Here is a 14,049-nt window from a genome sequence, read left to right on the forward strand (position 1 = left end):
ACGAATACCACCTATACAAATGGTAATGGGAAACGAACACTTGTTCTTTGTAGAGCTGAAAGTGGGCTATACTGTACAACGGACATAGTCTACGAAGCTTGGCGGCCAAGAAGATAACAGCGGCCCCCGATGGGAGCGATGATAGTGGCCGCAATTCACTCCGAGGCCCATTGGCCACGCAATTCCTTCTCTCGCAAGAGGTGCCGCCAACTTAACTTAGGCCTGCAATGTTATCTGGCCACCCTACAAAGCGATGCTTCCGCTCCGTGGCGCGGGGTGACTGCGCAAGCGCTACGCCCACACCCCACAGCAGCCCTGCCCCAAGGGGACCACAGGCCACCCGCATTCATCCCAACCGAGGGCAGTCATCGAGGCCCTGAAAGCCTCAAATGTTTCCCCAATTATAAGCACCAAATCATGCGTTGTTGGCAGCAACCATGACTAGCCACTACTCGTTCTACACTGTTAACACTTCCTTCAACAAGGTTTTGCCAAACTACTTACACAGAAATGTCCTTTTGTGAGGGCTCAGCTGTACTATACTTCTCGGCGACACAATTTATGAAAATGATGTCTCAGACATGCATGCCGAAACCAGCTCCAATCAGCGCAGCACATGCTTCCTTGACAGCACACTCCAACGTCAGTGCTGCCAGAACAACTTTGTCCCAGGCAGCCACTGAAACATTAGTTTCGGTTCGGCTGAAAGCCCCCTTCAGCCCAAACAGTCTGCAGGTGGCCGCAGGTGATTCACTCATCCACACCGGACCATTTTGCGAAATACCAGGCTTATCTGCACGCGTGGATTCCTACGGCGGGGTGACAAGGTCGCAGGCTGAAATCGTCCACAATTCTGAAGCAAACTGGTGCGAGCACAGGAGGTCTTCACAGCACCCACTGCACCTGGCTCCCCAGTTGACACTCTGGAATAAGCAGAGTTGCGCTCCTTTCTGCAGCCACCACTTGCAAGCACAGTTGTGAGCCCCCCCGTGTGGGTGCAAGGGGCCTGGACGCCACTTGAGGGCAGAAATTGGGGCTCGTCGAGGATGGGACTTCCACATGGTAAAAGTTGGGTGGGCCAAACAAGCGTATTCATCGTAGGGCTAACACTAATGGACTGGAATCGAGCATTGTGGATCAGGGAACAAACTCGAGTAGATGGTACCATAGTTGGAATTAAGAAAAAGAACCGACAACAGGTGGGCCTTGAGGGCAATAGAACGGATATTGAGAGGCAGGACTAGGAGGACGGGAAAGCACAGAGCAAAGAATAATACGAGAGAAAGCGGCGATGGCTCAAGGGCTGTGCCTGTCTGCATGCATTCGTGCGCAATGTGCAAAAATGCCCTGGTCCACATGCTGCCTACAAGAGAAAGGCGGCAGCAGTCCCGGTGCTGAGCTGCTTAAATTGCCTCAATTACCCACCAATGCCGTTGTTTTCAATACCGGCAGCTGTAGCTTGCAGCTTTTGCGTGCAGTGGGCACTCTGGCTGGCACAAAACAAGAAATGCATAGTGAAATGCTGCTGAGGCTACACTAAGTTCACATAGGTGGCGCTGGCTAACCTTTAAAGGGGAACAGAAATCTACGTAAACATCTATCAACACTTAAAAGAGAACAAAGGGAAATTTGAAGGAAACTCTTCAAAAATCGGCGGGGAAAAAAAATGCTAGAAATAGAGAATTTCTGAACCTAGAAATGGGAATTTTTCTCGTCACTACGGAACATCACTGACGACCAGCCTCTTTCTTTGCTGAGGTTTTTCAATATAGTTCAGCAGCATCGACGGCTGGGCTAGTTGGTGTTCGTACATTGTAAGGTAGTGCTTGAGGCGGGTAGTAGACGACAGCGCCTGTCTGCAGCACTACTTGCCGGTGACCTTGAACATGCACCGGTTGCGAAACTCCGGCTGAGAATGCGGGCGGCACGGGGCCTCCTGCCATGCTGAGGCAGAGGAAGGGCAAGTGCACCGGCGCGGCCCCTCGGGAAACAAGGACGGAACGAGCACAGCCCAATAAAATAGAGTTTGCTTTCCACATAAGGAAACACAACACTCAGATAGGCAACGTTAACTCATGTTTCCGCAATTTCCCTTTATGGCTTGCGGCTGAGGCTTCAACTTTCTGCCAGCCAGCAAGTTAGGTGGGGCAACTGTGTACTGGTTTCAGAGCCACGGGGCCAGTGGCGCAGCCAGAAGTATTCTTACTCTGCCGGTAGAAAATCGTCTGCGCCTAAACAGTGTCTTATTTTCGCTTCCTTATCTTACTCTCGTTTTCACATTCAAATTTGCAGATGAGGTGCGTAAAGAGCGTGGGTGGAAGGAGGGCCCCAAGGGGAGAGCTTGCCCACCTCCCCGGCCCCGCCCTCACAGGGAATGGGCGCTTTGCAAGCGAGCCAAGCGGACTGCTACGCACAGCGGCCCTCTTCTGCTCCTCCTGGACGATGAGGGTGTCCCCCGAGCGCAGGGGCAGCGCGTCGAGCCTCCGCTGGGGGTCGGAGCAGTCCAGGGGCCGGGGCGGGCAGTCGGTGGCCAGCAGCAGCCGCATGGCCCCGGGGGCCACGCCCGTCAGGCTGAACAGGCAGCCCTGAAGCTCCTCCACCGTGCTGGCCCCGCTCAGGGTGTCCAGCCGGAACTGGCCCTGGGCGCTCTTCACCCGCACCACCAGCGGGCCAGGGGACGCCATCCTGCAGCGGCACCGCCCTTATAGCCCCGCAAATCGAGCCTTTCAGTCCCCACTTCCAAATTCGAGCAGCTCAGATTTTGGGGCTTAGAACGCATCGAAGCTACCAGTGGCGTAGCCAGAAATTTATTTCAGGGGGGTTATGCCTCCACCCTAATGTGAGTACATGTACCGTATTTACTCACGTAATGATCGCACTTTTTTTCCCAAAAATATGATGCAAATTTAGGGGTGCAATCACTACGTGAGGTAAATTTTTCGCGAAAAAAGTTTGAGCGCAGAAAACGCAAGTTGCAGGTCAGAATGTTTACGATAAGTCTCATGAACATAATCAACACTACAGATAAAAACATAACCCCACCAACCACCGAATGACCACAATGCAGCGTTTTCATTACGCAACGCACCGGAACGAGTTTGGTGCGAGGTGAGAACAGGAAGACCAGTAAGTGGCTGCTGCTGTCACAGTGTGGGACATCAAGACACGGCTGCTGATGCAGCAAGCCGAGCGCATTTTTTATGTCTCGTGAGTACATTATGTGCATTTAGTAAGAGTTTCTTCTGCACCAATAATGAACTCATGCTTGCCGATATTGCTAATACCATCAAGTCCGCAGAAATAACGTAGCCATGCCCGCTTTGAAAGAGGAGAAAACTAAGGTAAGCACGACCATCGTCATCAAACTTGGCACACATACGACATATGGTTGCGGCAAGTTCAGGGTGCGATCATTGCGCGGGAAATAAAGTCGTATTTTGACGACGAACTTCAGGGGTGCGATCATTACGCGAGTGCGATCATTATGCGAATAAATACGGTATATATATTTAAGGCTACCCCCGACTTCCGACCATGTCTTCCGTGGCAGCTACTGGGCAAACACATTCTGCATCTGCCCCCCACCTCCCTTAGGCCTCCCCCAGGGCCTAAGTTCCAAGGCTAAGCCTTCCAGACTCCCTCGCACTCAGCTAGGTCCCCTTCCCCCCACCACTTTGCCAGTTGTGTGTGTCAAGGTCGCCGACTCTGGTAAGAAAACATGCAAGGCTACTGTTACCTCCCGTACTTCACTCGCATACGCGCAGTACCAGGCCAATGCGTTCTGCATAAATATAGGCCACATCCAAGACGCAACCCCAAAAGCATACAGCGGAGAGTGAGTGTGGTTTCCCTGAGCTTCAAATCCCCCCTCACTCTGGCCAGGGACGGGCTGGCTGTCACAGTTCAGGCATCGTTCAAGTGACGAGTGCCGAGACTGCCTCCGGGGGGGGGGCCAACATAACTCAGCAAGTGCGAGTGCCACGCAGCTGCCTGGGCAAGCAATCACGTAGCTGGGCCCGGCACCAGAAAGGGCACAAGGGTGGTGTGATGCATTCACCACAGTGTCTCCTCTGACTGTGGTCTTTCTCACTGGCCTGTCTGCGCAGGCCCTCTAGCAGGTCAGACCCCCGTTTCCTTTCTCAGATCAAATGCAGAGATTACTCAGCGAGACACGTTCAGATTTTGGGGCTGAGTTGCTTTGATTTGCACCCGCCGTTCTGCGACACGAGGTTTCTACTCAGCTTGAGAGCAACAAGCTCCACCACGCTGCATCTTTCAAGATCATTCATCGCATCACAACGATCTTCAGCCACCAGTGCGCCGGCTGCGCCTTTATTGCCGCAGTAGCAGCAGGCGAGGCTGGAACGGCTGCTCGGGCCATCTCTGTGCGCAGTTCAGTGCAAGCGTACCACGTAACTGGGCAGGGGCTCAACTAAGACACGGGGCAGACTGAGTTCACATGAATCAGACGAGAGAAACACACGATGCGTGCACACGAACACGCCTCTTTGCCGGCTGCTTTACCAGTGCTTGGTTCGCTAGCCTCGCCACTGATGGCGCACTGGCCAAGCTGTCTGTGGGTGCCCGACAGAGCAAGCCAAAGGATCAATCCAATCACCCAGCGGACACAGCTAGACCGCAGGCTGCTGAACCTCAAACAAAGGCAAACTGACGAAACACTGAGCGCACAGTCTTTGCTTTCTCTCTTGATCACTACGTTTAAGAGAGGTAAACGTGAGCCATAGTTTTTACTTAAACTAGGATTCCTCCAGGTGCTAGTCTTGCCGCTTTGTAGCCTCCGCCTGCAACTTAAAGGAGCACTGACACCAAAAATTTATGTTCCTTTTTTGTTGATTTTATCAATGATTAATGGCCTGGCGAACCCAAAACAGCTAAATGCTTGAGAGCGCGATAATTAGTTACAGTGAACGGCCATAAGATTGTCCGTTTTGGCTTCCTGTGCTTCCAGCCTGGAGGGCCACGTGGCAACCACGGAATGGCCTCACCGCTTTGTGCGGACGTCAAAACACCGGAAAGGCTGAAGGAGGCGTTGTTTCGACTACCCCGCCACCGAAGCTGAGGGGATGAGCTGCCTGAAGGCATTGGGCCTAGCATTGCGGAAGAAATTTGATGACCGCTTTCAATAAAAGACCTGATGGAGGCTTCTGTTGCGATTCTGGGCCTTATTATCGGCCCTTTTCCTGCGCGTGGATCCTTATTTTTGGTAAGAGTGTCTTTCTGGGCAGCAGTTATGCCCGCAGCTCTGGTTACGTGTATCACTTCGTTAACGTGCAAGCGCCTGATCGCAGCTCGCCGGGCCGTGCGTGTGAAGTGACGTCACGAGTTTCGGACGAGCGTTGGAGGCAGACGGCTAGGTCACTTCTTTTCGCTCTCACCCAGTGATGTGCATCTGCTGTGCACCACTCTGCGTGCTGTTCCGTCGGCGTGATAAATCAGATCAAATTGAAGAATGTTCCACGCAGGCCTCTCATATTTCAGCCAAAGTATTCTGTTGTGCAAAGGAAGTGCACTCTGTAATAATATTAACACCAAAAATTGGTGTTGGCACTCTTTTAATGAACTTAGCTGCAACAAAAGCTGACTCTGATGTCAAAGGAGCTGCTTTGCCACGCGACTCAATGAGAAAAAAAAAATCCGAGGAGAGTGCGCTTCGCAAAACAAGGATCTGGTGCGGGGGACCCTCTGCGGGGCCCCACCACAGCGGGACGGTGCTCGAAAAGCCGGCGCAGCACGGTTTGTCAAGCCCACTGAACCTGAGCCTCCCACCGCCCCAGCCAGGTGCCAGGGCTGCCAGCCTGGCAGACCAGCAGGGAGGCAACCAGCTGGACCAAGGAGTTGACGAGCACCCTCTCGGCCCTTCACAGGCAAACCCTGTCCTGTACAAGCATGGCCTCCTTGAATGGTGGCACTAACTATGCAGCGATGCTACGGACAGGCACAGAGCGCAGAAACAAGTGGAACACAGCAGCGAAGAGACGTACTCTGAGCAAGGGGTCACCAGTGGTCGGTGCCTCCAGCCATGCAGACCACCGCCCGAGGGCCACCGATTAGCTGCACCTGCTGTTCCGCAGTGTTAGGCAGGATGCTCCTCAAAAGCGCCGTCTGTCGGGTTCCACTGAAAGGTAAGGGGGAAGGCGAGCCCTGGATCAGCGCGTGCCAGATGCCCTGTCGGCAGGGAAGCTGCCGCTCGGGAGCCCACTGTGCGCCAGGCGTCAGCGAGTGGCAGGGCGGCTGCTCTCTCATTGGCCACGCATCTGGCTGTGCGCCTTCCCCACTCGCTGTGCCACCGAGTTCAGCAACAACGGCAGCCTTCCAAGGTTAGCCATACGAGAAGTCCACTCTGGCTTAATACTTCAGTGCAGCAAGGAACAAAAGGTCGGGCACACAGTACCAACGCACACTTCCAACTGGTCGTGACTTAGGTGCACTCCTTTATTGCAGCACTCAATGAATCATTTTAGTAGCCGTCTTTAGGTTGAAAATAAATCACACTATTTTTCTACACCAGTTCTGCCACACAGTGCAGGCAAATGAAGACAGTTTTACTCTGCTGAACTCCTGTATGGGACACAAGATCGAAACAAGTCGGAGTGGCGCCTAAAAGGAAAACACGTGTGCAGGATAGCTCACGTGTCTTCTCACTTTTCGCACAGCTTTCTCAAAATCTGCGTGTTTGGGTTTGAAAGAAACAATGCTTTATCGTTTTCAAGTCCCGTAAACACGATGTTTTGTTTGCAAATGCAATATCACACGCTGTGCAATGTTTCCATGCAGCAGCCGATCCAGGTGAGAACATTTGTTGAAACATGTTGACTGCAGAGCTGCTGACTGAGCCACATAGGTGTAACACGGCAGCCTCACCAGAATGTGGCAACAGAATGAACTTGACACTTTCTTGTATACAGTGGAAGCAGTGACACCAATAAATGGAACACAGCATCCAATACGAAGTCTCGAGGGGTAGAAATCCAATGCTATCAAAGAACGTTCACGTAAATGACAAAGTCAGGGAAGGGGGGATGAGCAGGACACCTGTAGGCATATGAGGATTGTTTCAGAATGCTCATACTTGGCGATATTTTTGGCCCTACACTAACAGCTCAGGCGTGCGAATTCTGTTAAAAAAAGGTTTTGCTTTTATTACCATCCAACCATCTGCAGCAAAACCTTTTACAAAGAAAAAAAAAGTTGGTATTCAAAAATTTTTGTTTCGTGTTTCGCATATTTACAACTTCAATTGAAACCGCTGTTACCTGCGTTTTTCTTAGTGTTTCAGTGGGTTAGGCAATAGTATTTCATAATTTCTGTTACAAGAAAAGCTTAGTTAAAACTTTAAAATTATGTTTTTCGGAGTTTTTGTATCACATGTTGAAAGTAACAATTAAAAAATATATATATGATATCCAGTAGCTGAAAAATCATTTTGGAACATCAAAGCCTGAAGAGCCTTCACCACATGTGGTTGTTTGTATTAAATATGGCGGAAAGAACATGAAATAGCAGAGGAATGATAGAGAGGAACTACCCCGAGATAACTGCATTTTGGGGTCTCCGTTGTGAGCAAACGTACTGCCCGCAGATCGGGTGGCCACCAGTGGACTGGAGCTGCAGTGCAGGACAGTAGCCCTGCAGTGGGCCTGAGCAGGCTGTTGATGACGATCGAGCCAGCCTGCTCGTACTTCACCACCTGCTCGTACTTCCAAGCAGTGTGTGATCTGCTCACTCACTGTGCTTTCACACTGCAACAACCAACCACGGCTCCCTACTCGAAAAGAGAAGAGAAGAATCTGTGGGGAAATGAAAGAAGCGACCTCTGCACTTGTGTGCCCCGAAGGAAGGCTCCCCTTTTCCACAACACTCCTTCTGCCTGCAGTATTTGGCAGGTATGCACGCCAATGACGCCACGCCCCACGCCGTTGCCAAGGCACACACATCCGCAGGCGCTCAGTGTGGCTCCAGCGACACCTGGCACTGTGTTCGCCCAGCAAACTCCGGCTGTCCGGAGCCTACAGAAGCCAGGTTGATGCATTCTTCACCCAGCCTAACGTTGGCGTAACACAACACATGCACAGTGCGAGGAATCTTGCGCTTTTGTACCTCTGGCTTTGGAACAATTATTGGGTTCACTGATTGTGTCGTACGCGTGTGCATGCGCGCTGTAAACGCATGCAGCAGTAAACGTTCAGTTGGAAGTCAGCGCTCGTCCTGTGTGCCCCCGCTTTTGCCCTTGTTTCTTGCTGCACTGTAGTATTAAGACTCGCCCACTCCTGCACTCAGCCTTCTCAGGAGTGACGCAGCTAAGCCTCCACCACTTTTGCCACATTGTATACTATATAGTTTTCATGCAACCTCGCAGAGGTAGGAAACACCATGCACACAGTGTTCGAGAATGGCTAATGTGCGGCGTAGATCTTGCCCAGGACCCCTACAAAGAAAGGGGTGCTTGCCCCACACAGAAACAGCGCCAGCCATCAGATGCAGCAAGGAAGGGAGCATGGCACATGGTTCCCTGACACCAGGCAGCGACGTGCACGAGATTATAGAAACAGAAACTATGCGGCACATAGTGTTAGAATGCGAGGATATCCATCCAAACCTACTTGAGGGAAGTATTCGGCTTCTAGAAGCCCTAGGATTTAAGGGTAGCGGAAGGGGAGTTAACTTCCGGGCTGTCGAGACAACAAAAAGATTAGAATGCTGGTAGACAAAAAGCAAAGAGGGGAATATTACCTAGGACCGCTACTGCCTGTAAGAGAAAAAATAGTATTTTGTGCCTAATAAGTGTTTTTCGTGCCTACCCTAAGAGCAGCGCTATTATTAAACGAAGTGTGTAAAACATGGCTATATTAGTTTGTTTGGCAAGATGACACGTCAGCAGCCAGTGACAAGGGGGATACTGCCACTACCAATCCTCGTCACCTGCAACAAGAGCTCTGCAGAGCAACCTGGGCCCCTGCCAAGGAGTGAATGCCCGCAACATAAGGCTGGGCCCACGCAGCACCCCTTCCTAGCCAGCATCCCTGGGGTCGGAGCACATGCACACACTGTCCACAAGAGCCGCCGATTGGCTGCTCTCCAAAGGCCTCTGATGGGTCTTCCTGCTTTCTCCTTACCTGGCTTCCCCACCCGTATAAGCATGAGAGCAAAAAATCATGATAGCATCTGCCTCTGTTTCATTCCCCCCTCCTTCCAAAGAGCCACTGGCCCGCCGTTACACTTTACTGGAGAACTAATTACACTTGCATTGACTTGATTTTTGGCTAACCAAGTCACCAAATCAACACCATAAGTATATTCGCTCGAGCAACTTCTCTTCAGACCACAGAGCAACGCTGGCCATCTGCAAACTCGTAACAGACATCAATGTGTAAAACAAGAGTTACTAGATCAGGAAGCGTAGCTTATTTAGTGGCTATTTGTAAAACCATGCGCAAAGCTTGACAGCTTTAACACAAGAGGTGATCACCCCTTTTTTTTTTTTTTTACTTACAAACTATGGCATGCTTCCCTTGCAGCATGCCAGCTAGATGTGATGCACTTTTAACACCAGGTCACCTTTGTGTGCTACAGCTGCTACGATTTCTTTTTAACAGCAGAGGTGTTCAAGCTTCTAGTTCCACCATATAGCGTTACCATAAAAAAATACCAAGACAGAAAGACCGAGTGCACGTGAGCGTGCACCTCACGAGGCGCCCTCGGTGCTGGCCAGGCTTGCGCGTGGGATTGTGCCCCGCGAGGAGCTGCCGAAAGTAAGGAATCTGCGCAGCTTGCACTAGTGGGGCAAGGCTGGAGAGACAGCAGCAGAGCTGGCGGCCTGTCTCCTTTTGTTGGAGACCCGGCGGTTGCACCTCACAACATCCCCAACTTGCTGCTGGAAGTTCTCCATGACTGGCAGGCCCGGATCGTTTCGCCCGCAGGCTTTCACACCGCTACCAAAGTAGTACGCGCTAGAACCCACGGCCAAGTCCACAGCCATCCACCCAAAGCAAATGCTGTGCGCCCAGGTTGCAATGATAAGTAAACCCGATGGGCGCCGGTTCCATAGCACGAGGGACCCAGGTCCCGGCCACGGGAAGAGCTTTTGTTCTTTCCAATTGGCTGCCCACGGTATTGTTCCCCGCCGCTACTAACCCCGTACCTCACGAGGATGGCTTGGTGGGCTACAACCCTTTATGATGCTACACCAACTAGCCCACCAAGCCATCCTCGTGAACTAAATTTCGACTTCTTTGGGCTCTTTCAACTGTTCGTCAACCGACCCAGACACACTCACCTCGCTCACTGCCTTCGCCAGATGCCAGTCTCGTGAGCTCGGCTTCTGCATATGTAACAAGGTACTTCCACCGGCTGTACTGTCGATGTTTGGAGGCCTTCCTACATCACGGAAGCGTGGTTTCACTGTCTGTGCAACCGCCAGAGCGGAGTGGCAGGAGAGAAGCCGCTTCTTCAAAGAGTGCCTGTTCCAGCACCTGCACAGAGGAGTGGAGGCTGACCGCGCCTCAGCTCGGTGGCGAGAATGTGTGCGTATCTTGGACACTACAACTGAGTGCAGGTTCAGCGCTTGTCCTGTCTTCTCTTCCTTGTGTCGTCGTGTTTATGCGCTGTCAACCCTTTATGTAACCCCGTACCCCTCAGGCCTTTGGGGTAACCCAGTGATTAGGTTGCCGGTTTCATGGCATAAAGGTCCCGGGTTCGACTCCCGGGACCTCCTAACCACATCTTTTTGAAGTGTGCACTCTCAACACCTGCTCGTAGGATCCTTGCCTCCTGGCCACTTTACCGCACACTTTGAGGCTTTTTGGTGCAACGGACGGATAGCGTTCGGCCTGCACAGCTCCGCTGCTAAAAATACCGAGCGCACGTGAGCGTGCGTAGGAAACACACCAGAGCTCAGATCTACGCAGGCGACATCACACTTTGGGTGCCCCGTGGCAGCGACGCCCCCATCGACGAAGTCCTCCAACTGGGAACCTCCAGCAGCACACGCAACACAGCGCGTCGTGAGGAGCGCCCGGCGTCGGCCAGCTCGACCTTCAAGAACACTCTGCCCAGCGTTCGTGGCGTGCTGGCCTTTCGCGGGCTGTTGTTCTTGCCAGTTCACGTGCGCTTGCGCCTGAAGTGGGAAGCAAAGGCGCCGAGTTCGCGAGGACGGTTGCCGCGGGTTCCAGCGCGGGCTAACGCGGTCCACTTTGGGAGAGATAAAGCCTACGGGTGAAACGATCCGGGCCTGCCAGTCACGGAGAACTTCCAGCGGCAAGTTCGGAAATTCATGCGAGGTGCAACAGCCGGGTCTCCGACGTAAAGAGAGGGGCCGCCAGCTCTGCTGTTTTTCCAGCCTTGCATGCAAGCTGAGCCAATTAATCTTCTACCACGTGTGGGCGGTCGAGTCGCTTTGACCAGTGCTGAACACACTTTTCGGAATTTAACAAAACTTGGGGGGCTAGTTGGTTCATGATTCTTAAATATGTTTAGCGAAAAAACCAAAGACGGTACACAAGAAAGGAGACGGGACAAGCGCTATCAACTGAGCACTTTTCGGAAGTTTGAGGGTCTTGCAAGCAGAACTCACAGCAAGAAAAACATTGGGAACCGGTCCGAGTTTTAAACCGCTCCGAAGCGTCACGTGTGCATGACGGCCGCTTCCAGCAGGACAGAAGGGATTTGGGGGTGGGATTAAATTATCGTACCTGATCGTACACAGAGGCACTGAGCATTCCCTTCCTCACCAGCGCTTCGAGGCTCCACCCAAAGCACTGGCCATTACGCGCTCGACGGCCCTGCATGCGCGCATACACAACCGCCGCCGACCATGGGCACGAAAGGGTACGCCTGACTATGCTGCGGTGTGTTTTAAGCCCAACAGCTAGCAAAACTGGACCATTTTTTCAAGAGCGCGCAGCAGACGGTTAGCTTGGCTTTGCCGCGGTATGCACCACAGCGGCACAGAAAGTACCTTACCTGCGCAAACTCGCAGCACGTCCTTCAAATCGCTGTTTCAGTCACGCAACCAAAAAATTTTACGCCACGAAGACGTGGCCCTGCGTACACACTGTTATTCATTGCAATCGGCTGCTCAGCTGTAAAGCCGAGCGCCATTTTGCCGCACGACGCGCCATAGACAGCAATACTGTTCAAACGGGCCCAAAATGTGAGGCCATAGCCTCCTCTATAACTTCTGTGCCCGCGCAATCGGTCCCTCAACGCCGTCCCCGCTTCTCTCGTTGTACGCCGCGGCGCACCGCTAGGGGCGCTCGCATCCCATAATAGCTCCCGCAGAGCTCGCTGCAACAGCAGACGATCCGCTACGCCGCGGCTTTCCCGCCGCGCGCGAAATTTGTTTACCGTATTCGTTCGAAAGCTTTGCTTAGTTGTGATATTCTTTCTAGCGTGATAATAATAATAATAATAATAATCTTTGTTGCACAGCACTGAATACATAAGCGGGCAAGCCCAAGCCAAAAAAAAAAAAAGCTTGGCAGTTGCTGCCCATTACGGACGCAGCGATACGCATTTATTGTCGTCTGCGACACAAATATTGTCGATGCTTGCTCTCCAAGTGCTTTGCTAACTGCAGCGCTTGTCGAGACAGCCGGGCCAGTGCCATGCGCATGTTCTTCAAACTTTTCGTCGACCCGGGTAAGTTCTTAGTTAAACATATCGTTAAGAAACGGCGCTTGCTTCAAGGCATAATACTTAAACGTGGTATTTTTGTTCTCTGTAGCACTACCAGAAGAAAGGCGGCTGTCTAGGCCCCGAACGCTGCACAATGCCGTACTGCTGCGTACCGCTCTGTAAATCATGGAGCGGCCGGAAAGAAACTGGAGTGTCGTTCCACGAAATTCCCAGTGACCAAGAACTTCGCGAAAAGTGGCTTAAGGTGATCTCGAGAGACAACTGGACGCCGAATAGCACATCAATTGTTATTCCACTGTTTGTAGCCGACACTTCGACCCGTCCGACTATAAAGAAGGGTGCTCGACGCGAAGACGAAACCATTTGCTGTGATGAATGCTTCGCCCTAGTGACGAAACCCAACAGTTCAGCGCCATCGGATGCCTTAATTAGGCACCAGGACAGAGGTGGACTCCTCTACCCGTCTGCTGAGCTTGTGATGGTTCTCCATTCACTAAAGAAGTACGTTGAGGTTTTCCTCGCGAAATCTAGGAAGATGAACCAGCCACTAAAAGCTGCCGTTGACAACGCCGCGGAAGTACTTCAGAAACGTGAACAACTGGAGTGCTCAACCCAAGGCCAACATGAAAAACTCGTGAACCTTGTGCTCGTCAAGTTTTTCCGGCCACTTTTTGTGAACTTCGCGACGAGTGTGACTGACAGACACGTCGACATTGCAAAAGTGTTGCATGCGAAACCACTGTGTCGGAAAGTGCTGAAGCTGTAAGCGCAAAATCAAATAGAAAGCTCGTGTCACCTTCTGATTAAAGTTTTTATGTTCAAAATCTTCTGTAAGATTACTTTTTACTGTCGACGGATAACCCTTTATGAAACGGAGACGTTTTAAACCCTCATCCCCGCAAGCGTGCATAGGCTGCGTCGTCTGCTGCTATTATGGGATAGGCGCGGCTTCTGGCGGCATGCTCCAGAACTATGAGGGACCGACGCCACCTCTGTATTCCGCGCCAACGCGCGGGCACAGAAGTATAGAGGAGGCTATGGTGAGGCAAAAGAAGGGGTCGAACCGTTTAGGGGCGCTGCGAACGTTACCCCTCCATCGTAGCGCAGCGGATACAGTACTGGGCTCCTACGCAAAGAACCTGGGTTCAATTCCCGGCTGGGTTGTCTTGTTTTTTTTTTTTTTTTTTTGCAATACCTCATAATGCAAACAAAAGCGCCTAAACTGTACCGTATATTGTTGTTGTGCACTAACTCATTGGCTTGTTAATATTGGGTCAGTGTTAGTTAAGGGGGCGGCCATTTAAAACAACCAACAGATACTAAAACTTTAAAAATAGCTACAGCGCGAACAAAAACAAGAACACATACTAACATATTGGCCATGAACTGGCTGAA

The 14,049-nt window shown here is 51.8% G+C and overlaps 1 protein-coding gene across 6 annotated transcripts in view; it reads right to left on the bottom strand.

Moving 5' to 3' along the window:
- Yod1 (Yod1 deubiquitinase) overlaps nt 1–12,160 on the bottom strand; it is a 29,024-nt gene extending 16,864 nt beyond the window's left edge. The window contains exons 1-4 of one of the 6 annotated variants that reach the window (XM_077691388.1): nt 11,980–12,159; nt 10,295–10,490; nt 6,003–6,136; nt 2,415–2,685 (exon numbers count right to left, since the gene is read on the bottom strand). In XM_077691388.1, coding sequence (XP_077547514.1) covers nt 2,415–2,684 — 270 coding nt within the window. In that variant the 5' untranslated portion in view covers nt 2,685; nt 6,003–6,136; nt 10,295–10,490; nt 11,980–12,159. Of the gene's footprint in view, nt 1–2,414; nt 2,702–6,002; nt 6,137–10,294; nt 10,491–11,708; nt 11,851–11,979 lie in introns of those variants that run through there. The other 5 variants (XM_077691391.1, XM_077691387.1, XM_077691386.1 and 2 more) reach the window with 5 other exon arrangements.
- Between the last annotated feature and the right edge of the window lie 1,889 nt (nt 12,161–14,049).

The sequence above is a fragment of the Haemaphysalis longicornis genome, unplaced genomic scaffold (genome assembly GCF_048455015.1).
Source record: "Haemaphysalis longicornis isolate Haplotype H1 unplaced genomic scaffold, Haemaphysalis longicornis Haplotype H1 scaffold_10, whole genome shotgun sequence".
Classification (NCBI taxonomy): domain Eukaryota; kingdom Metazoa; phylum Arthropoda; class Arachnida; order Ixodida; family Ixodidae; genus Haemaphysalis; species Haemaphysalis longicornis.